Source organism: Myotis davidii, unplaced genomic scaffold (genome assembly GCF_000327345.1).
Source record: "Myotis davidii unplaced genomic scaffold, ASM32734v1 scaffold192, whole genome shotgun sequence".
Lineage (NCBI taxonomy): Eukaryota > Metazoa > Chordata > Mammalia > Chiroptera > Vespertilionidae > Myotis > Myotis davidii.
Genome location: NW_006284346.1, coordinates 1,887,099 through 1,911,023, shown reverse-complemented (window position 1 = coordinate 1,911,023; position 23,925 = coordinate 1,887,099). Strand labels below are relative to the sequence as shown.

At 38.4% G+C, this 23,925-nt stretch overlaps 1 protein-coding gene across 1 annotated transcript in view; it reads left to right on the top strand.

Annotated features, from left to right (window-relative positions):
* LOC102758312 (ubiquitin-conjugating enzyme E2 E2) overlaps positions 1–23,925 on the top strand; it is a 235,309-nt gene that overhangs the window by 95 nt on the left and 211,289 nt on the right. The window contains 2 exon segments of the mRNA XM_006754665.2: positions 1–89; positions 8,725–8,775. The exon segment at positions 1–89 is cut by the window's left edge and continues 27 nt beyond it. Coding sequence (XP_006754728.1) covers positions 1–89; positions 8,725–8,775 — 140 coding nt within the window.

Here is a 23,925-nt window from a genome sequence, read left to right as displayed (position 1 = left end):
GAACCAGAAAGAGAACAAGTTCAGCCCAAGAAAAAGGAGGGGAAACTATCCAGCAAAACAGCTGCTAAATTGTCAACTAGTGCTAAAAGGTACCCTAGTTATTGTAACTTTTAACTTTTAGTATCAATTTATTGTCTTAAGTTACATTTTTCAGTTGCATTTAATCATTTTTATTTTGGTTGTGGACCATGAAGTTCATGACTTTTCTTCTTCAAGATTATTTCTTTACATGGTTTTAGTTGTAGGCAAGGTCAACTTTTTGGTATTTAAAGTCAGTGAAATAGCATGGCAAATTAATAAAATACATATTCATAGTGTGTTTGTGTGTGTTTATGTAGGTGAGCATGTACAGGAAAATGCATGTAAAAGTGTGATGGTTTGCTTTATAGTTACTTGACCATAAATATTTTATTCTGTTCAGTAATACAGAGTAGAGAGCAGGAACCTATTAAAGTAGTTACTGAATGATTGTATATTTTCTACTACTCCCTGTTCATAAAGTGGGAAATGCCAGAGTTTACAACAAAAGCACTTTGGTTTCATTAAATTAGGCAGTGGGTCTGTCTTGATAAAGATTTTCTTTCTCTCTAGAAAATAGATACATCTGGAAGGTAGATATTTGAATGATTCTCTATTGCCACATCAGTTGCTTATGATCACTGGCATGTCAATGGACTCAGCAGATGGAGTCTGCTTTCATATTGTTAAATTATTGAATATCTTTTGGAAAACAGCTTAAAGGAGAATTAAATTTAGTAGAGTTCTGATCCTGTGATTTAATATTCTTGTTTTGTTTTAATTTTCATATTAAAAAGGAAGTATATATAAAAGCAGTCTGTAAATTTTAAGCAGTCTAAAAATACTGAATGATAGCTTCATATTTTATTGGAGAGTATGGATTAGGGGGAACTCCTTTCCCAAAGATCAAAAACCATTATGGTCTAATAGGCCTTGTTTCCCTCTGGCCTAGTCAATCCTCAGGATTGGGAAGACCCTTCTCAGGCCCCCTGGTGGGACATGACTTTTTAGGGAGAGAAGTTGGAGTGATGGTGAGTGGTCAGCATTCCATGGACTAGTGGTCAATTTCCCCTTCCCAGAAGTATGTTGCTGATTCCTGCCCTCTGTTAAAGGAGTTGTGTGAAAGTCAGACTTGAACTTTAAACCTCTATACTAGACCTTGCTAGTGCAGGGCAAAGTGTTCAGTTTATTTTACTTTATTTTTTAAATATATTTTATTGATTTTTTTACAGAGAGGAAAGGAGAGTGATAGAGAGTTAGAAACATCGATGAGAGAGAAACATCGATCAGTTGCCTCCTGCACACCTCCTACTGAGGATGTGCCCGCAACCAAAGTACGTGCCCTTGACTGGAATTGAACCTGGGACCCTTCAGCCACAGGCCAATGCTCTATCCACTGAGCAAAACGGTTAGGGCACGTTCAATTTATTTTTGCTATCACACCACAAGTCCAGAGAGCTTCAGTTGGCTGATCCTACCCCTCTGCTACTGGCCACAACACACAATGACCTGCACCTGGGAAATAGGGGAGTGGAATTAGGATGGTGGGAGTGGAGAAATATGAAAATGAGATGAGAGAAGGGAGGTTGGGGGTGGGTGGGTAAGAGATATTCAGGCACAGATTGTGGCCCTCTGTGAGGAAACTTTAACCCAGCCCTCAGCTTCCAGTGAGAGTTTTCACAGGGCCTCTCAGCTTGTCAGGAAAGGGAGAGAGAGGATGGGCTGGCCAGGTCTGCGGGCTGTAGGATCTGGAGAGGGCTTCTGCCCGGTCTGTGCTCTGCTTGCCCAGGACTGCTAGTCAGCAAAGACTCCTGTCTGTGTTCATGAGGCCCTGCCTTTTCTCTTGACTGGCAGCACCACCATAAAATACCTAAAAAATCATATTTCTTGGGTGATGTAGCAAATACCAAGTTCTGCTTATGAAAGAGAATAAACTGTATAATGTGTGAAAGTGAAGATTACGTGAGATTTTTCAAGTACGTGGGTCATCTTTTACTTCATTTTATTATAGTATGTACAAAGTGTAGATTATATAAACCTACTTTTTCTCCCTCTACCCTTTAAATAGGGGATATAGTGGTGTGTGTGTGTGTATCTGATTGTCATGTAATAGAAATTGGTATTTTTGCATTGGTGAAAGTAAGAAGTATAATTATTTTTATCCTCACCAGAGGATATGTTTATTGATTTTAGAGAGAGGAAGGGAGAGAATGAGCGAGAGGAAGAAAAAGAGAAAGATCCATGTGAAAGAGAAACATAGATCAAGCATAGATCGGTTGTCTCCCATAAACTCCCCGACCGGGAGTTGATGTTTCTATCTCTCTCTCTCCTCCTCTGAAATCAATAAAAAAAATGTTTTTTTAAGTCAGTGGTCTCTTAGAATCACAGATATATAGTACAGTTGACCCTTCAGCAGCATGGGTTTGAACTGTGTGAGTCCACTTATATGTAGATTTTCTTTTTCAATAAATATTTGTATTGTTTTTGTTCCACAGTTGGAACAAAAGATGTAGAGGCCAATTGCATGCATCGATCTATGCCATTTTATATAGAGGCTTGAGCATGTATGCATTTTGATATAAGAGAGGTGGTTCTGGAACCAATATCTTGTGACACCAAGGGAGGTTAGTTAAGTTTTGGGGGGAGTCAAAAGTTACGCATGGATTTTCGACTGTGAGGTGGTTGGTGCCCCTAACCCCAGTGTTATTCAGAGATCACCTGTATATACAGTAGTTTCCTCTTGTTTGCGGTTTCTCTTCCTGCAGTTTCAGTTACCTGAAGTCAACCACAGTCTGAAAATAGTAATTGGAAAATTTCAGAAATAATTCACAAGTTTTAAGTTGCACGTTGTTCTGAGTAGTATAATGAAATCTGACTCCCACTTGGGACTTTATCATCCTTTTGTCTACCTGTTCTTTGGTCACTTAGTAGCCATCTGGGTTATCAGATAGACTGTTGTGGTATCCCAGTGCTTGTGTTCAAATTACCCTTATTTTTCTTTTTTTTAAAATATATTTTATTGATTTTTTACAGAGAGAAAGGGAGAGAGATAGAGAGTTAGAAACATCGATCAGCTGCCTCCTGCACATCTCCTACTGGGGATGTGCCCGCAACCCAGGTACATGCCCTTGACCGGAATCAAACCTGGGACCTTTCAGTCCGCAGGCCGACGCTCTATCCACTGAGCCAAACCGGTTTCGGCTACCCTTATTTTTCTTAATAATGGCTTCACAGTGCAAGAGTAGTGATGCTGGCAAGTCTCATATGCCAAAGATAAGCCGTAAAGTGTTAACTGTAAGTGAAAAGGTGAAAATTTTCAACTTAAGAAAAAAATCATATGCTGAAGTTGTTAAGATCTGTGGTAAGAACTATTCTTCTACCTATGAAATTGCCTAAATTAATCTTTATCATAGGTATATATGTATAGGGGAAAAACCTTAGTACATCTATGGTTCTGTACTATCTGAAGTTTCAGGCATCCATCCACTGGGGATCTTGGATAATATCCCCTGTGGATAATGGGGGGTGTCTACTGTGTCACCATTCAGGATTAATCGCGAGGCTTATTATTTGCAATGGCTCCGTGTTTTCTAGGTTAATTCAGGTGCTGCTATGAGATTTAAACATTTTTAGTAATTAGTTGCATGATTTTCTTCTTGAGAATAAGTTCATTTTGGAAGCTTTGACCAGTTGATTCAATTGGTCAGAATAAGGGTTCTCAAATAACTGAGGAATGCAATCTGTAGGGGAATACAGAAAGTCATCTAGGTGGGAAGGGTGTTTTGTGTGTGTGTGTGTGTGTGTGTGTGTGTGTGTGTGTGTTTAAAGTAACTGCCAAGAAAACGCCTCTGTAAAAGTCCCCATGTCCACATAGTCATGTTCTACTTGGCCCTGAATGAGTTATTGAAATTTTTTAACCTAAAACGTGACTACATATACACTGCTTAATTTTTCTGAACTACTAATCCATTATGTTGATGTTAAAATGAGTGCTTCATATTGTCTCCATTTTGTATAATCTATATACATAAAAGGCTAAGCAACCGTCTGACTGGCCAGTAGGTATGACACCACTGACCACCAGGGGGCAGATGCTCAGTGCAGGAGCTGCTGACGCACCCCAGAACCAGAGAGGAGGGAGCCCGATTCCTTGCAGGGCCCGCAGGATTCCACCTTCAGCAGTGGGTTATGTTGTTGCTGGGGCACTGTCGGCCCTGAATCTGCTTTACTGCACACTTGCATTTGCATTCCACACCCTGTATGACAGCAACTTTGCAGAGTGCCCTCTCATACTCTGGGATCCCTTGGGGGATGTCAGAGAGTCATTTTTGGCCCAATCCCCGGAGGCCAGGCCAAGGGACCCCACCTGCGGGAGGGTTCCCGCCCACTCTGCAGTTGCCCTCTGAGCTGGCAGCGCCCGGCTGGGGAGGGACCTCAGGAGGTTGGCTCTAGGGCATGTCCAGCCCATCTCACCCACTTCCACCCGGCCAGCCACCTTCTAATTACTTTCCTTTCAATGTGCATGAATCCGTGCACCAGGCCACTAGTATTGTTACCATATTCTTCAATTAAGTCTCAGTGAATCAAGATTGTTATTCTCCTGCCACTATCCCCTCCTCCTTCTTTTTAGCAGTGACAGTCACAAGCAGTACTTTTATCATACCTGGAGCAGTTTAGGTTTTAGGTGAAATCTTAGACACTGAAATTTAGTCTGTATTTTGCTTCTGACTTTTTTCAGAAACTGTGCAGTTGCCAAATTCTGTATCATAATAACCATAGAAGTGGCACTGCCAGGTAGAAATGGGAAATTTAGGCAATTGTCCAGTTGATTTATGTCTAAAGAAATAATTTTGTCTTAAAAGTTCTGTTGAGAGAGGTCTTTTTGTTTGTTTGATTTAGCAAGATAATTACCTTTCATCTTATCAGCTTAAAATAACTAGCCTTAGTTTCCTTATCTGTTAAATGGGGACTGATAAACCAGTAATACTTAGAGAATTCTTTGAGATTAATTCACTTTTAATTGTCTAAGGTCATCATGTGAAAGGTACATGTAAGTGTAAATTATTGATACTTTTTCATTTTTCCTCACTCTAAGGGACAGTGCCTGAAATAGCTACCTTCTTTATCCTGCATGTCAAGACTGAGAAACTTAATATATACTATGATCACAACTTTTGAGATAGAATTGAATTGCTGTCATTGAAAACAGCAGGACATCTTGCAACCGTTTAAATAGCAATTCTTAGTATAATCTTTTTTTGTTAACAGAAATACAACCATTTTTAGGCATAATGTATTAACTCATTGCTCAGAGTTGTCAAGTTTATCAGTAAATTGCTTTTTGTATTGAATTATTAGACTTGGAATTATAGAGTCTGGAGGGGTTCAAGTTCCAAAATAGAATTCTGTGGCAGCAAATTATGATATATCAATTTTTGTAAACTAAAAGGGACAATGTAAGTATAAAGCAAGATGAGTTATTTGAAAATTCCCAAAGAAGTTCTTTTATGTTACAAATAGTTTCTTCTGACATGCTCTTTTGAATGCCTATTCTTTTGTTCCTCTTAGTTTAAAAACAATTTGTAACAGTAATTCATGTTTCTGGTAACAAATTAAATATTACAGAGACATTTTTAAAAAATATATATTTTATTGATTTTTTGCAGAGAGGAAGGGAGAGGGATAGAGAGTTAGAAACATCGATGAGAGAGAAACATCGATCAGCTGCCTCCTGCACATCTCCTACTGGGGATGTGCCCACAACCCAGGTACATGCCCTTGACCGGAATCGAACCTGGGACCTTTCAGTCCGCAGGCCGACGCTCTATCCACTGAGCCAAACCGGTTTTGGCTACAGAGACATTTTTAATGGAAAGCAACAGTTTTCTGTCCAAACACCCTTCTATCCTAATTTTATTTCCTTGAAGCAAACTCTTTTTGGCTGTCTCTGGGTGTAATTCTTCTGTTAGTTTTCTGCAGAACTCTAAATAATATATCTATCTGTTGAATTGTTAACATGAATAATATCTTTTGAGTCCTTGCTATGAAATTTGAGGATGTAGCTTGTTTACCTATTCCTCCTTTTTACTCCCCCCAGTTAAAAATAATCACTATTTCTTATTCCTTCAAATTTCAACAATATTTCTTGATTTCCTACTTTGGGGATATTAATACCCATTCTCCTTTCCATCTACTCACACCCATCTTCCATCCACTTTTAGCTGGTTTCTACTAGCTACACTTAATTTTACATCTTCAAGGTTAGTCACATTTACATTGTGTTGTGCAATTACTACCCATCTTCTGTGCTTTATCTATAGTAAAAGACCAATAAATTGTCTGAACATTAAACTAATAAAAGGGTAATATGCTAATTAGACTGGGAGACCGTCCGGATGTCCTTCTGGACAAAGCCATAGCGGCAGGGCTGAGGCAGAGGCGGTTAGGGGCGATCAAGCCAGGAGGGGAGGGCAGTTGGGGGCAAGCAGGCCGGCAGAGGGGAGCAATTGGTAGTGACTAGGCCGCGGGGGAGGGGGCAGTACGAAGCGACGAGGCTGGCAGGCAGGGGAATGAGGTTGGCAGGCAGAAGTGGTTAGGGGCAATCAGGCAGGCAGGCAGGTGAGCAGTTGGGAGCCAGCAGTCCCAGATTGTGAGAGGGATGTCCAATCAGGCCCAGACCGGCAGTCGGACATCCCCTGAGGGGTCCCGGATTGGAGAGGGTGCAGGCTGGGCTGAGGGACAACCCCCCTCCCCAGTGCACGATTTTCATGCACCGGGCCTCTAGTTGTTGTATAGTCTTGTGTGTTCTCCTGGATCAGATCTTTGAGATGCCACTCGTTTAATTGTGGACAATCTGTGCTTTATGTGCATGTAAATACATCATAGAATCCATATTAGGAGAAAATCATGTTTTGTTTTTAAAAAAATATTTTTATTGATTTCAGAGTGGAAGGGAGAGGGAGAGAGAGCTGGAAACATCAATGATGAGAGAATTATTGATTGGCTGCCTCCTGCATGCCCCTCACCCCCCACCCACGGGGGTGGAGCCCGCAACCCCTGGCATGTACCCTTAACCAGAATTGAACCCAGAACCCTTCAGCCACCAGGCTGACGCTCTATCCACTGAGCAAAACCAGCCAGGGTGAAAATAATGTTTTAAAAATAAAAGAGATCATGAAATTTGTCCTGGAGAACTTCTTCATTTTATAGGACAAAAAACTGAGGCTGAGAAAGAGAAAGGAAGAGAGAGAGAAAGAGCAGTTTGAGCAAGCCCCCCCCCCCCAACTCTTAATTAATGGCATGGCAGAGTTAAAATGATATTTTTTGACTTTGAATTTATCAGTCTTGCTCTACTTTATAATGCCTTCCCAACATTGAATCACATAGTTCAGAAAAGTGAAAATTGTATTAGCAGCATGCGATTTCTTTAGGGGGTTGGTGCCAGTTCTCTTGGAGGAGTCACATATATTTTGGTAGCTCCATATTTTTGTCTGGAAAAAGATGTAGAATGAAATTGAGAGTAAATGTTTTTGTTCACATTTTTGTTTTTTAAGGCACTGTAGTCATCTATCATCCCATATACTATCACAGTAATTACCAGACAGCAGGCCTCCAGCAGTAGTGAATCTCATAGTTAAAAACCAGGGCAAAGAAGAACTGCTTTTGAGAATTTTTTTTTGTATTTACTTTAATAAAGCCTGCATTTAATAATGCATGAGTAATAGTTGAGAGCTTGCTAAGTATAGCACTGTTACTGTGTATGTATATAGAGGTTAGGTACAGTTAAAAAATCAAAGAAAATAACACAGTTTTTTAAAAAAAATTCCTTTTTTTCTTTGCATGAAGTTCATGCAGTGACATTAAAATGAAGGTTCACATATAAATAGGATAGTTCTAGCAGAAGATTGAATAGTGCCAAACTTGAAAGCCTCACTCAGCCTGTTCCAACCTAAGTGCTTCTGAGAGGAATACCAATGTATTTTGATAGTAGTTGCAGGTGTTGAAATGTGATCCTGATAATCATTTCTTCAATTGATTGGATCAACCAGGATGTTACCATTCAGTTTAATCTGTTCATCTTTTCAGTCCTATATGGGAATGTTCTAGTACAAATCAGAAGCTGGAATGATCCATATATGTGGCACAAGTTTCCAATTTAAACTAGAACATTTGGTTAGTGTTACCAGTTCAGTGGTTTAAGGAAGTTTTAAGTCACAGTGCTGCCTTCCACAGGCTGCATGAAGTGATAGTGGCCAGTCTTGTTATTCTTTTGTAGGTGCATTGTCAAAACTGTGGTAGAAATTTGTACTTTTTTGTTATACTATATAATAAAGATGTAATATGCAAATGGTCGTTACGCCATGAAGCATAACAACTGACCGAGTAACGACCGGATCACGAATCAGGAGGCTGGGGCAGCAAGCTACAAGCAGGCGGCGGAGAGCTACAGGAGGGGACAGGGCAGCAAGGGGGGGGGGCAGAGGAAGCTACACGAGGGCGGGGCAGTGGGCAGAGAGCTACTAGAGGGTGGCAGCAAGCTACTGACGCAGGGCTACTAGTTGTATATAATGTATATAATGATTTATACAGTATTATTTCAAATTAAAAACAAAAATGGGAATATTAGTGTAAAAGTATAACATTTTTAATGACATGTTAAGAGAGTGAAGACATTTTAACATAACTTTTTTTGTCTTTATTTTAAAGAATTCAGAAGGAACTTGCAGAAATTACGTTGGATCCTCCTCCCAACTGTAGGTAAGTACTTGCGGTTTTTTATTTATTCTCTTCTTTTGCAGAGGTTATCATTGAACTGTTGGTCTGATGTGCAACTGTTGTAGTCCTATTAGTAAAAACAATGGGTTTGGATTTAAGTGACTGTGGAAGACAGTGGTGGTTATTTCTGTGCATAAATGGAATATTCAGCAAGTGTGTCTGTAGTGGTAGAATGGAGTTGCCAAAAAGAGTAATGAAATAACAATAAGATAATGAAATTATAGGGTAACAAATACAATTATCTTTTACTTGAAGAGGTGTTGGGGCCTTAAATGATTTCTTTAATGATAGAATAATAGTGTAACTAAAATATTTGCTGTTTGATAATTATTCAGTTGTTATCTTGTTGAAAATTGATTTTTTAAAGTGGCAAAACATTAAACCATTCTTCCTGGTTTACATTATTTCTTATAGTCATCAGTTGTGACTAAGTAAGAATGGGTGATTTGAAGCAATGATACTAAATTTAAAACACTTTCTACTTTCTGACCACATGTCATCAATTTTCTGGTCAGAATTTACTTATAGGAAGTATAAGTACTTGCCTGGAAATGATTAATGATACACAGGTACACGGAGGAAGAGGAGAAAAATAACCTCCAGCTTTACGCTGTATCTTCAGTCTGGTGCAGTAGTTGGAAGATGGCTGTTTGGCTATTTTAAGACGTTTCTTTCGGTTTGATCCGAGGTCAGTGTTGGAACCAGGCCAATACAGAGTTTTCATAGTTTAAATTGGTAGTCTTGTGGATTGATGGTGAGAGGGTAGATTACAGGAAAGTGTTTCCAGTATTGAATGCATTAGAATTTATTGTTTGGTCTGATTTCCGATTTTACTGATCTTTTGTGTGAAAGTAAAGATAGCAACTACAGATATTAATGAAATGGAAAATTTTGCAGATGGATATAGTGATAGTTGGCTAGTTGACAGCTATTTTGTTTAGGAAAAATTCTATTAAGGTTTATTATGTTGGTGGTGAATTTAATTTGATTCTTTACATGAGAGTCGTATACAGTATATAAACTTGTAACAATGTTCACAGAATGTTTTAATCAATAGAACACGTTTTTTTGTTAGGTAAAACTATTGAACAATAAGACTTTTTGTCGCATTTAAGACATGTTACATCAAAGCCGTTTCATATTGGCGGATAACTATTTAGGCTTTGGTGACCAATTCATGTAAATGGATTGCAGAAGAACTCCAGTTTGAATTAAACCTAAAATCCCATTTCTTAGGATAATATTTGCTTTACTTGTTTGAACCTTTGTTTTTAAATAAGCTGTATTTTACCACATATATTATTTTTGTAACCTTTTTACAAACAATAGATTTTTGATACACAACTAATATATTTGCTTAAATTTCGACAACAGATTATTGGCAAAATAAACTACTTTGTTTAAATGAGCTTGTTTAAGGCTTATTTTTGATAAATGAAGTCCACATAAAATATTATATGATGGTTAGACTGCAACTTTGCTATCAGATACATTATTTTCTAATATATTACTCTAATTTAGCCCTGACTTATTATAGATAATAATTTAACTTTGATTAAACCAACATATTGTAAACATGCCTGAAACTTGTCTGAGGAAAGAAATTACATAATGGTTATTATTTAAATAAAATAATTAAACCATGGTTCTATTTAAAGTAAAAAAGAAAAGTTTATAGTGTCATTTTAAATTTGGAGATTTACTTTTTCATTGAGCCTTTTTAGTTAATGATATCATTACTGTTACATAAGCTTTTTATAAACAGCATTTTTAAATGTGATGTTATACATAATAAGCTCTTCAAACAGTTTCAGGAAGGATACCTATTTTGTTGTATTTTCACCCTCTCCCAGCTTTATTGAGATATAATTGACATATATATCATTGTAGAACGGTACAGGCATACTTTGAAGACATTGTGGGTTCTGTTCCAGACCACCATAATTAAGGGAGTAACACAATAAAGCAAGTAATAATCTTTTGCTGGTAGAAGGTCTTGCCTTCAATTTGTAAAAGACATGTCTGTGACGCTCAGTAAAATGAAGCACTATTAGTATAAAATGAGGTGTGCCTGTATCTACTTTGATTAATTTGTTTGCTGATGGGACTTTGCAAGGAAATCCACTTAATGGTATGAAGATTGGATACCAATAAGTTTGCTTTAGAACTTGTGTGAAGTCTGTGGTGCAGTTGCTTTGGCTCCTTTTATTGATCCAAAGTAGTTGATTAGACGGAATCGAGCAGAGATAAAGATCCTGTCCACCACCTTCATGGATGTGGTGCTCCCCTTTGGCAAGTAAAGGACCCTCTGTGCTGTTGCTGGTTGGTAAGTGGTGATTAGTTCTACAGTCTCTATGTGCTTGTGCTCCTTAATACAGGTGTGTTCAGTGTGTTTGTTAAGTGGATTACTGTGGTTTTTGCATTGCTTGGTGTCAAATATTTGATTGTGGTTTATAGTAATCTGCCTATCTGTATTTCATTGAGAATGTGGTTACTGTCTTCAGAAAGAGAAGTTAGAGCATACTTTTAGTTTGGTTCATTTTTGGCATAAAGTGCTTTTGTAGTTGATATTTTTAAAGTTCTGTGCTGACTGCACATCTGTCCTAATGGTTATAATGAATTAATTTCTAGAAGTCTAGTAAATTAAAGCTATCTACCTCATAGAAGAAGTCAAAATTCCATTCCCCTCATACTCCCTTTTTTTCTTACATTTCCCGGTAATGCATGTCTCTCAAACCTTTTGGTTGCTTGGGTAGTGGCGAGCTTGCTATCACAGATAAAGATTATGTGTGAGGAGACACATCTGTGGGTTTACCTGTTTAGGCAGTTGGAGTGGAGGAGGATTTTTATCGATTGTCTCAGGAGACGGTGGGTGTCGCATCCCACTTAAAGTGTGGTTTAGTATTATTTTCTGGAACCTTAACAGACTAGAAGAGCCCAGTTTTGTGTGTATGTCAGGTCAGAGATGGGACTTCTGAATTTTGGTGCATCTCTTACATGATGCCCAGTTAAGCAATTCTTGGAATCATATTGAAAGAAATAACTAGCTTGTGTTTAAGTATTGAACTTGTTGTGGATATAAAATCTCCCTGAATTATATCACTCAGTTTAGGTAGATAAGACAACATGAGGAACTGTATTAAAGGGTGGCGGCATTAGGAAGGTTGAGAACCACTGTTTATATATGTGTTTTCCGATGGTCTTAGGTGATCCCTGTGAAAGGGTCGTTGACCCCCAAAGCGGTCGTGACCCACAGGTTGGCCACCCACAGGTTGAGAACCGCTAATGGCACTTTTAGAGGAAGTTATTGTTTAATTCTTTTTCAGGTTTTGAAGAAACCTGACCATTATTTATAGAAAGTATCCACAAAATACTTTGCTAATAGGTTGAATTATTTCTTTGTATAGGAAACACATGCCTGTACATCTTGCAGTTTTCTTTTATGTTGTCTTTGGGGTAAAAAAGCAACAATATAGTTTTTATAATAAAGCTGAGTTTGATTATGAGTTTTAAAAAAATTACAATGTAAGAGTTAATGTTTGTAAACCAAACTTTGTGATACACCTAAGACAAAGTTTCTGTTCATCTGTAGAGCCATATGCATAGAAAATTATACATAATTTGGGTGAAATCTGGTTTTATACTTAAGTATTTCCTATAAATAGTGGATATATTTGCTTGGCCTCAGCTCTTATCATGGATAACATAATTGGCCTATAAGATTTGCAAGGGCTCTATTTTGAGGTCTCTGCAGATTCATAAATGTTTTCATATTACCAGCAGAGTTGAAGGTGCTTAGCTGTTGGTTAGCAGTGCTTAGTACCTCGGTGCCTCGCACACCAGCTTAGCTGGATTAAATCAGTAAAATTCATGCTGTACCTTTACAGAGTTCTAACAGATGGAATTGCTGCCTCTTGTAAATGTATTAGTTTTATGAGCATGGAAATGGGACAGAGATTCTTACTACTGTTTGAAAGTAGAGACTACAGTAAAATAATTGGTTTGGGTTTTGATTTTTTATTTAGTACTTTATCAAGTAAAAGGAGGAAATACTACAACAGAGGATGTAGTTCGGTTTTACTAGCAGTTTTCACTTTTTATTGCTATGCTTCAGTGATCTACAATTCATTGAACACAGGCTCTGCTTTACTTTTTAGAATAATTGTAATACTTTATTGAGATGTAAAGTGTAAAATTCAGTGGCTTTTTGTATATTCACAGAGTTGTGTAACCATCATAATTTTACAATGTATTGATCACCCCAAAAAGATACACCATATCTCTTAGCAGTTACTACTTCCTCATTTCCTCCCAACTCTCCCACCACCCAGCCCTAGGCAGCCTTCCTCTACTTTCTATCTGTATGGATTTTTCTATTCTGGACATTTCATTATAAAGGGAATCATACAATATGTGGTCTTTTGTGACTGGCTTCTTTCACAAAGCATGTTTTTCAAGGTTCATGCATGTATAACATGCATCAGTGTTTAATTTCTTTTTACTGATATAATATCCTGTTGTGTGAATATACTATATTTTATTTATCCATTCATCTGTTGATGGACATTTAGGTTGTTTTCACCCTTTGGCTATTATGAATAATGCTGTGGACATTTTTGTACAGGTTTTGTGTGGACATCAGTTTTCATTTCTATAGGAGTGGAATTGCTGGATCATATAGTACCTTTTGGGGAACTGCCAGATTATATCCCAAAGTGGCTGCACCATTTTCCCTTCCCTTCAAGAGGGAGAGTTTCAGTTTTTCCACAGCCTGGGCAATTTTTATCGTCTATCTTTTTTATGATAGCCATCCTAGTAGGTGTGAAGTAGTATGACATTGTGGTTTTGATTTGCATTAATTACCATGATGGATAGTAATGATGACTACCATCTTTTCATATTGACCATTTTTATGTCTTCTTTGGAAAAATATTCAGGTCCTTTGTCCATTTTTAAATTGTCTTTTTACTATGGAGTTGTAATTGTTCTTTATTTTTGATACAAGTCCTGTATCAGATATATGATTTACAAATACCTTTTCCTATTTGGTGGCTATATTTTTCACTTTCTTGGTAGTGACATTTGAAGCAAAAAAGTTTTACATTTTGATAAAGTCCAGTTAATCTGTATATTTTTTCTGTTTTTGCTTGTGTGTTTGGTGTTATTTCTAAGAAACCATTGGTTAATCCAAGACTCTGAAGATTTATGCCTATATTTTTCTTGTGAGTGTTTTTTGTTTAGCTTTTATGTTTTGGTCTCTGATTCATCTTGTATATGTTGTGAGACAGAGGATCAACTTCATTCATTTCCTTGTGGATACCCAATTATCTCAGTACCATTTACTCAAAAGACCATTTTCCCCATTGAATTTTCTTGACATCCTTGTTGAAAAATGAATGGATCCTAAATGTGAAGTTTTATTTTTGAACTCTCAATTTTATTGCATTGATCTTTATGTCTGTCATTATGCCAGTACCACAAGCCTTTAGCTACAGTACCTGTAGCTTTGTAGTAACTTTTGAATCAGAAACTGTAAATCCTATAACTGATTTACTTTTCATTGTCTTAACAAATTAGTTAAGGTATTCCCAGTATAGAAGAGGCCAGTATCTAACCATTATCTCACCTTACTGTTGGTGAGAGCCATTAAATAGAGGAAAATGTATTTTCCAAATTATACTAATGAAAATAGTAGGTATGGAAAATGTGTTTTGAAAACATTTTTCAAAACTATATCAAAGAACAGGAAGGCATTGAGATAGAAATTGGGGACAGTGTCTAAATAGGTTTGATCTCTAGAACAGTGGTCACCAACCTTTCGGACCTCATGGACCACCAGTCATCCGTGGACCATTGGTTGGCGACTGCTGTTCCAAAGGTTTCCTTAAACCAGCGGTTGCCAACCTTTCAGACCTCATGGTCCGCGGTTCACCCGTTGGTGACCACTGCTCTAGTAAGAGCCACCAGTGCACTAATTGTTTTCCTAATTGGTCATTGTAGTAATATTTATATAGCATTTTGTAACTTTTCAAGGATTTTTATGTATGATGTCATTTAGTCTTTTTAACCACTCTAGGATGTCTGAGGTTAAGCAACTTGCTCAGGGTTATACAACTAGAAATGGTTGATTTGGATTTAAACCCAGGGTTTTTTTTTTTCTTTCATTCTTTATTTTTTCACATATGTGAGTAGCTAGAGAAATAAACTCAAAATTACATTTGTGGCTATTTGTGATTCAATTAAGAAAAAAAAATCACATGCAAGGCGATCTCAAATATTATTTATACTATGGTTAACTTGAATTCTGTGAGACAGTATTTAGCTGGAACCTTCGAAAAGTAACTTTTTTTTTTTTTTTTAGTATAGCGATTTCTATCACACTCCCTAGTGTGTGTGCTTTTTGCATACATATGTTATAAATAGCACTTATCCAGGTAAAGGATTTCTTTATATTTGACAGGTCTTCACTCAGTGTTTGTACATGTCTGCCTTCTTAATGCCATATTGACACTGTTACTCTACCTAATTCTAGGTCATGTTCCCCTACAGTTCACGTTAGTATTTACTGAGGGCTTAATATTAGATCTGTGCTAGGTCAAGTGTAGGCTATCCTGGTATACCAGGTAGGTATCCAGTTGTAGTTCTTAATCCTTAAAAATCTGGTTACAACTAATTGGGATATAAAATATACAGATCCTTAGAGAACCAAGAGTAGGAGAATGATGGTACTATGTATTGATAGAAACTGCCAATATCTATGGCTTCTGCAAATCTTAAAATTGATAATGCTTTCCCTTTTTACATTAGTAGTCCAGAAGCTAATAGCCTTATTTACTTTTCAACTTCAGTGATTAACTGCATTTTGTGTAGAAACCTTAACCCTGGTTGTGTTTTATTTTCCTACCTTTCTCCCCCCTTTGATATCTATATCTTCATTTTGTACTTTACACTACATAAAAATTTTAAGCTGCCTTAGAATTTTCTTGGAGCAGGGCAGATTATCTATCTTCTATCTATATATATAAAAGCCTAAGTGACCACCTGACCATCCAACCAGTACTTATGACACGCACTGACCACCAGGGGGCAGATGCTCAACTCAGGAGCTGCCATGACACGCACTGGCCATTTAAAATGAAACAGCACTGCAAATCTGGTGCTGACAAACCAACATTCGGCTTCTGCCAAGTGGGACACAGGCCCCACCACCACCCCAGAGTGACAGCCCACCACATCGCAGCCAACGCTGCCGAGACCCCATGGCGCAAAATGTGGCCCACAGCCCAGCCCAGAAACAGTGGCTGTGGGTGCAGGGTAATGATGTCACATGGCAACGCCCGACTTCTTCTCCCTAGCAACTAGCCTCCTTAGAGTTTCTTCAGCCCAGGAACCTGACTTGCTTTATAACCAGATGCAAACATTTTACAGTTTAACCAAATTTCCCAGAAGTATTTTCATGTGCCTCATGTCATTTGAACCTCACAGAAGTCCTGGAGTAGGTAGATAGGAAACTTGGTGGAATCCTATTTTCTTTTCATTAGCCGGAAAATGGAGATTTAGAAAGCTTAGAAACTTGACTCGACTGAAAAGAAGTAAGAAGTGGTGGAACTTGAAAATGACTTCAGGTTTTCTCACTGTGCAGAATATAGTCAAACACTGCTGCAGTTAAATATCTTACCCTTTGTTCTCCCGGAGCAAAGAATTTTCAGTAACCACCAGAGTGCCAGAAGCCAATCCACCCTTGCTGCTTGAAAGTTACTTAGGATAATCTTCTTCAGTTACTCCTGACAATTACCTGAAAGAGAAGTTGGGGGTGCTCTCTGGGCTGGAAAAAAGTTTAGCTAAATCAGAAAGCAGGTCTAATTAAGCAAATTTATTCTCTCCATATAAAAGGCTAAGTTGACTCGCACATGCGCAATACATATAAAGATCTTGCTGGCACCAATCACACGTGTGTGTTTCCATCTGTCATTGTTGATCATGAATTTGGTTGACACTTCTTTTATAGAGAAAGAGCGAATAGCCATATTAAAATATTTTCTCTAGTTAATTTCCTTTCAATGTGCACGAATTTGTGTACCAGGACACTAGTTGGTAAATAAACAGTATGAATAACTGAAAGGTATTACAAATGTATATTGGTTTAGTGGAATGCTGGAGTGCCTCTCAGGAGGAGTCATTAACATGGTAACGTTTAAATATACACTGAGGGTCTACGTTATCTTTCATATCCATCTTTTTCTTTTAGTGTAGATAATTGAGGAATATTTTTATTTATCCCTTTGAGTTTGTTACTCCATTGTTGCAGTGTCCAGTGGTTTTGCATGAACTTTTTGAAGACAAAAGTCTTTAAGTAACATTTGGTATGCACTAAGTCAGTGGTCGGCAAACTGCGGCTCGGCAAACCGCGGCTCGCGAGCCACATGCTACTCTTTGGCCCCTTGAGTGTGTCTCTCCCACAAAATACCGGCTCTTCCACAAAATACCAAATTCTGCGCATGGGCCACGAAGTTTCAATCGAACTGTACGTGTGCGCCTGCACGTAGTATTTTGTAGAAGAGCCACGCTCAAGGGGCCAAAGAGCCGCATGTGGCTTGCGAGCCATGGTTTGCCGACCACGGCACTAAGTGGTTAGGACAGCTGAAGAATTATTTGGACTGTCACCTGCAGGTTGGATAGCTGAAGAGTTGGAGTGTGTGTACAGCAGTGATGGCGAACCTTTTGAGCCTGGCGTGTCAGCATTTTGAAAAACCCTAACTTAACTCTGGTGCCGTGTCACATATAGAAATTTTTTGATATTTGCAACCATAGTAAAACAAAGACTTATATTTTTGATATTTATTTTATATATTTAAATGCCATTTAACAAAGAAAAATCAACCAAAAAAATGAGTTCGCATGTCACCTCTGACACGTGTGTCATAGGTTCACCATCACTGGTGTACAGTGAGACATAGAATGAGAAAGCATGCTCCTACCTTCTGTTTCATTGGCATTTCAAAGTTTCAAACTTATGTTCTCATTTTCCTCCCTTCTTTTATGAAGTTTAAGGTGTATTCCTTGGTTATTGCCAAGAGTATACAGTATTGGCAAAAGTAGTTTTACAGGTGTGAGTATGGGACCAGAGTTTATTGTATTCTTATTTGTTAATTGTATTATTTATTTGTATTACAACTCTAAACCTACTTTTGCCCACCCTGTATGTATGGTTTTCTTCTTGCCTTTACCTTGAGGCTTACTTTTCACCTGGCCACAACCAACACAGAGCCTTAAGGGCTTGTTACTTGAAATGGGGAACTCCAGGTGTCATTGTTTGCTGTCATTTACCTTTAGTTTAAAACTGTTCTTGAGGAAGACATAACTGCTTCATATTTCAAAATGCCATTTTTAATATTTGCCTTTAACTATAGCTTTTAAAATGTTTATTTTGTAATAAAAGAAAATGTTGAGGGTGATAAAATGAGTTTAATGTCTATTACTTTTGGATATCCCTGTTATTTATTGCTTTAACAATAGTACAAGAATGTGTTTGAAAAAAATATATAGTAAATGATCACACTGGGATTATATTTTATAATAGCAGCAGAACATTTTTCACTGTTTTAGGTTTGCCCAGTTTTATAACTGGTTATAATTTCAGATTTATTACCTAAGCACTTTAGATAGAAAGTGTAATATTACGCTCTAATATGTAATATTTTAATTCCCATAGCTATTTTATCTTTTAAGATGTCCTGAAAACTATAGTTTTAGCACATCCAAAGCATATCTTTGTAGTGATTATTATATTTATTGACTTAAATATCTTTTATCAACTATACATTATAGCAAATAACAAGTAAAACTATTTTGTTAGTATATTTTATTTTGAAAACAATACAAATTTTGATTTTTAAGTTTATGTCATCAGAGTTTGCTTTTTGACTATGTTTTCTGTAAATATGTTCATTTAGAATTGTTTATTTAGAATGACTCCGTACTTTAGGGATTTATTGGGATGGCTTTAAAGATATATCTAAAATCCATATTTGTGCAGAAGCAGCATGTTATTCTAAAATGTATAATAGAATCAGGCAGAGCCATAAGCTGGAATTGAGTCTCTGTTCCATTTCATCGCAGGTAGACTCTCTCCACTCTCACTTGTAATGGAAGATAGTGATAATGTGAAATGACCAAAAGGAGAGCCAGAGCCCTCATACTGGAGCTGAGATTTCTGCCTTGGCCCTTGCTGTTCACTAACATCTAGTGCCTCTTCTGTCCCACTCCACACTGTTCTCAGTTGTCCTGCTGCTTCATAGTACAACCATTTTTTCTATTTTACCCAAAGGGTGAGAACTCTTTCTTTAATTTCTATATTTCAAATCTCAGTATTCAGTTGATATTCAATACATCTATGAAATAAATAGTTAATTATACTAGGGAGCTAACAGCTATTGAAAGCCTCCAGTGTTTGAGTGCTTTACCAGCATTATCTCATTTTATCTTCATGGCTGTCATTGAAGTAAATACTAGTTTTAGACAGTATAGAATTTTATAGGTGGGAAGACAAGCTTATAGAGATTAAGTAACTTGTCCCATGTCTCACAGCATGTAGGTAACACAACTAGGATTTCAACCTTGGTGTTTCAGACTTTAGAGCCCAAGTGTTTTGAGTCTTTGCTGTGCTTTCTTCCACTTGCAAAATATAGGTGAATCAACCTAGAATAGCACTGCCCCAGGAGAACCTTCTGTTATAATGAAAATGTTCTATATGTTGTCCAATGCAACTACTAGCCATTTGTGGTTATTTTCTACTTGAAAGGAGGCTAGTCATTCGAATTAATGAATTTTAAATTTTATTTAATTTTAATTTAGGTAGTCATATGTGACTAGTAACTACTGTATTTCACAGCACAGTACATATCTAGAAAAATAATAACTTATCAAGCTTAAATTGGTGCTTAATTTTAATTTGGGGTAAGAGTAAACTAGGTCATTTTGGCCTTTTAACATGGTGCTTGTAGTTATGTAATTATACCATACTAGAGGCCTAGTGCACGAAATTCATGCACGAGGGGAGGGGCCCCCTTAGCCCAGCCTGCACCCTCTCTAATCTCGGACCCCTCAGGGGATGTCCGACTGCTGGTTTAGCCTAACCGCTCACCAGCCTGCCGGCCTAGTCGCCCCTCACTGCTCCCCCCGCCAGCCTGGTCGCCCCCAACTGCCCCCCCACTGGCCTGGGTGCCCTCAACTGCCCCCCCTGCCAGCCTGTTTGCCCCACACAGCCTGCCGTTCGGTCGTCTGTCTGGTTGTTTCAGTCGTGATGGCCCCTGGCTTTTTATATATTAGGATAAGTACAAATCCCAGTTGTTGCAAAGTAGGATCATAGCACTGTTGGATATCAGACAGATATTTGTTTTCCTCTCCACTCACTTCCCACCAACCATGATTATAATCTAAGAGTCAGGGACTCTTAAATACTATTATTTTTTAGAGTGTAGAAGATCCTCATTAATATTATGAAGTATTTTTTTAAACTTCTTAACAAAATGAAAGCAATATTGCAAATCGTTGGTTTTAGATAGACTCATAGAATATTGAAAGTGGAAAACATGATCTAGCACTCTCTCCAGCCCAGAAAAATGGTGTTTTCCCAAGACATACAGTTTAATGACAAAGCCAAAACTAGCATTCAGTTCTGCTAGTTCAGTGTGTTGCTTATTTCATAGGTACATTTTATACACTTAGGAAATTTAGATACAACTAATATAGGAAAATTGGGAATTGTTATTTGTGACAGTGAAGTACATTTGAAAGGAATTGGAGTTATTTTATCTGGAGAAGTGAGGGGGCGTGCCATAATAGCTGTGTTTTACTGTTTTCAGAGCCATAAAATGGAAGAGAGATTAATTTTATTCTGTGTTTGATTTCAGGGATTTAGAACTAGCACTGCTGTGTTAAATTAGAAGAAAATAATTTTATTTTATCTTGATATAAAGGCTTCACCTTCAGTCAGAGCTGTCCAGAGAAATAATGGGCGGCGTCAGGAGGGAATACGTGCCCCTTCTCTGGAGGAATTAGAAATGAACCTGTTTGCTATTTCAGAGGATTGTAGATGCCAGATGCGAGGTAGTACTAGAATGCTGTTTTCCAGCAGCTGGACCCTAGACAAGTGATATATATTTTTATCAGCTTTTGTCCTCTTTACCCATGGATTATGACTCATTTTTCCTCTTTTCTTTGCCCTTTTGGAGCCCAAGGTACGTAATTTATATGGTTTAATGGCCTGACAATTTAAAGCAGCCTGTTTGTTATCAGTTCCATGTCTGAATTAATAAGTGAGACTTTTATTTCTTTCTGTACTCATAATCTTTAAATTTATAAGAAAAGGATGATATATGAATAACATGAGGAAATCAGAGCCTTGTGTGGTGGGCTTTAGGCACATAAATTAATAGCCATCAATTTGATAGGTCCCAGATTATTAAATACTAGAGGCCCAGTGCACAAAAATTTGTGCACTCGGTGGGGGGGGAGAGAGGGGTCCCTCAGCCCAGCCTGTGCCCTCTCGCAGTCTGGGACCCCTTGGGGGATGACCACCTGTTGGCTTAGGCCTGCTCCCTGGGGGATTTGTCCTAAGCTGGCAATCAGACATCCCTCTGGCAGCCCGGCAGCCCTCAGGGGATGTCCACTTGCCAGCGGGGAGCAGACCTAAGCTGCAGTTGGACATCCTTAGCACTGCTGAGGAGGCGGGAGAGGCTCCCCCCACCACCACTGTACTGGCAGCCATCAGCCTGGCTTGTGGCTGAGCAGAGCTCCCCCCTGTGGGAGTGCACTGACCACCAGAGGGCAGCTCCTGCATTGAGCATCTGCCCCCTGGTGGTCAGTGTGTGTCATAGTGACCAGTCATTCCCAGTCATTCTGCTGTTAGGGTCAGTTTGCATATTACCCTTTTATATATAGGATAGAGGCCTGGTGCACGGGTGGGGGCCGGCTGGTTTGCCCTGAAGGGTATCCCGGATCAGGGTGGGGGTCCCCCTGGGGTGCCTGACCAGCCTGGGTGAGGGGCTGATGGCTGTTTTAAGGCTGGCCACACCCCCTTTAGGCGACTGAAGCCCCCAGCCTCTCCTTTTTCTCTCTTCTTTTTAATCCTGGGATTTATTTACCTTCTATAATTGAAACTTTGTTGCTTTCGGAGCTCAGAGCCAGGCCGTGGCAGGCAGGGAACCTTGGTTTCCTCCATCACTGGAGCAAGCAAGCCTCCTGCTCACTTCAGCTGCGTGGCTGCCGGCCGCCTTCTTGGTTGGGTTAATTTGTCTATCTTGCTGAATAGCCAATGGGGGGTGTAGCGAAGGTATGGTCAATTACCATGTTTGTCTATTATTAGATAGGATTGTTTCATATATCCCACTCATCTACTTTAGTCAAGAAATATGAATATTATTGTTAATCACATCAACATAAATTAATTATCTAATGCAAATCGTTTGAATGTTCATTTGGACAGTATATATGCTTTCAAATCTATCAAACTATGTAACAAACTGGAATTTTCATGGTTTCCTCCTCTGCCCTTTGGTCCAGGAAAAAGAAACATTGTTTGCGTCCTTATGGTTTATTTGGGATGTGTTTCTTCTACATAAGTTTTCCATGGGCCAAGAAATTTTAGAATTAGAAGAAAATTCAAAGTTTTACTGAAACCACCACTGTTCTTTACATATATATGGGATTTTGTTTCATATATGATTTTGCTGATTAAGAGACATTAATTTTAAAACTTTTCTCCAATATTATTAAAAAATAGCTGTCATATCATATCTATCTTTAGGCTTGGGTAAAATTCTGTGGCCTAATGCATCAAAGCCTACTGATCCGAGACCTGCATGCAAATGATGAACTGAAAGAAGGTGACATTTAGCCGCACGTGCTGGAGGAAATTCTTGCCTGAAGTTAGCAAAGTTTCTGAAGAGTGGCAAAACTGCTTATTGCTTTAAGCAATCACCATTTTGGTTTTAGGCTCATGGAGCCCCACTTGTGCAGTCTTTGGATTCCAGGTGGCCTGGTCGTGGGAAAGGGGTCTACAGGAGGGGACTGGCACTAGCTTGAGCTTGGTGGGGTAGGGTAGGGTGGTCTAGAATCTGAGAAAGTAGAACTGTAGGGGTTTGGGAGTCAGGCAGCCCCTTGACTAAGGTAGGGTAAGATTGGATAGAAGGAGTCTTTCTCAGTTCTTTCTGAGTTAACTATGACATTCTCCAGTGTAAGAGAAAAGATTTTCCTTCTTAGCCAAGCCTGTGCATCACTTAAGTAAATGCTCTACAAACAGCCTGGTTTATAAATGACATTTAACAGTGTTATGATCCTACTTTGCAAACACCTGAGATTTGAGGTGAGGGAAAGGACAGATAAATTTTCAGAGGAGGCAAAGGGATTAAATTTACTATCCTATTGTATTGCTGTCAAATCCTTTAGAAACTTTGAGTTTGTATATTAGGTATTTTGTCTTAGGTGATTCTTTAACACATTGAGACAAATCCTTGTGCATTGTGCTCTAAATTTGTGTCCAAGTGGCTTTAGTTACTCCAGTACCAAAAGAACCTTATTGTAAGTTAGCTTTGCCTAAAAGGTTAAAATAAACCTTAAAGACAATATTAGAAGTAGCCTCCACTTTATGTAGCAGAGTTACTTGTTCTTAATTATCTGCATTAACGGGAAATTAATAGTTCATTATGTAGTAGAAGGTGGAAATACATAGAATTTAAAAACCATGGAATAAGTATATATAGTATTCTGTATGTATTATAATGGACAAAGTGTTCTAAGTATTAAATTCAGGGTAGCCTACTCAAATACGTAAATATCCTATCTAATAAAAGAGAAATGTGGTAATTAGCCGTAGCTCTGCTACCCTTCCCATTGGCTAATCAGGGCGATATGCAAATTAACTGCCAGCCAAGATGGTGGCCAGCAGCCAGGCAGCTTGAAACTAACATGAGGCTTGCTTGCTTCAGTGTCGGAGGACTCCAACGTTCCCCGCCTGCTGCTGCCGGCCTCTGAGCCTGCAGTTTAAGAAACTCTGTAACAAATACCACCGGACTTCAGCCAGCAGATTCTCAATATTGTAAGCAAAGGCCAGAAACCTACTTTTAGCCGCAG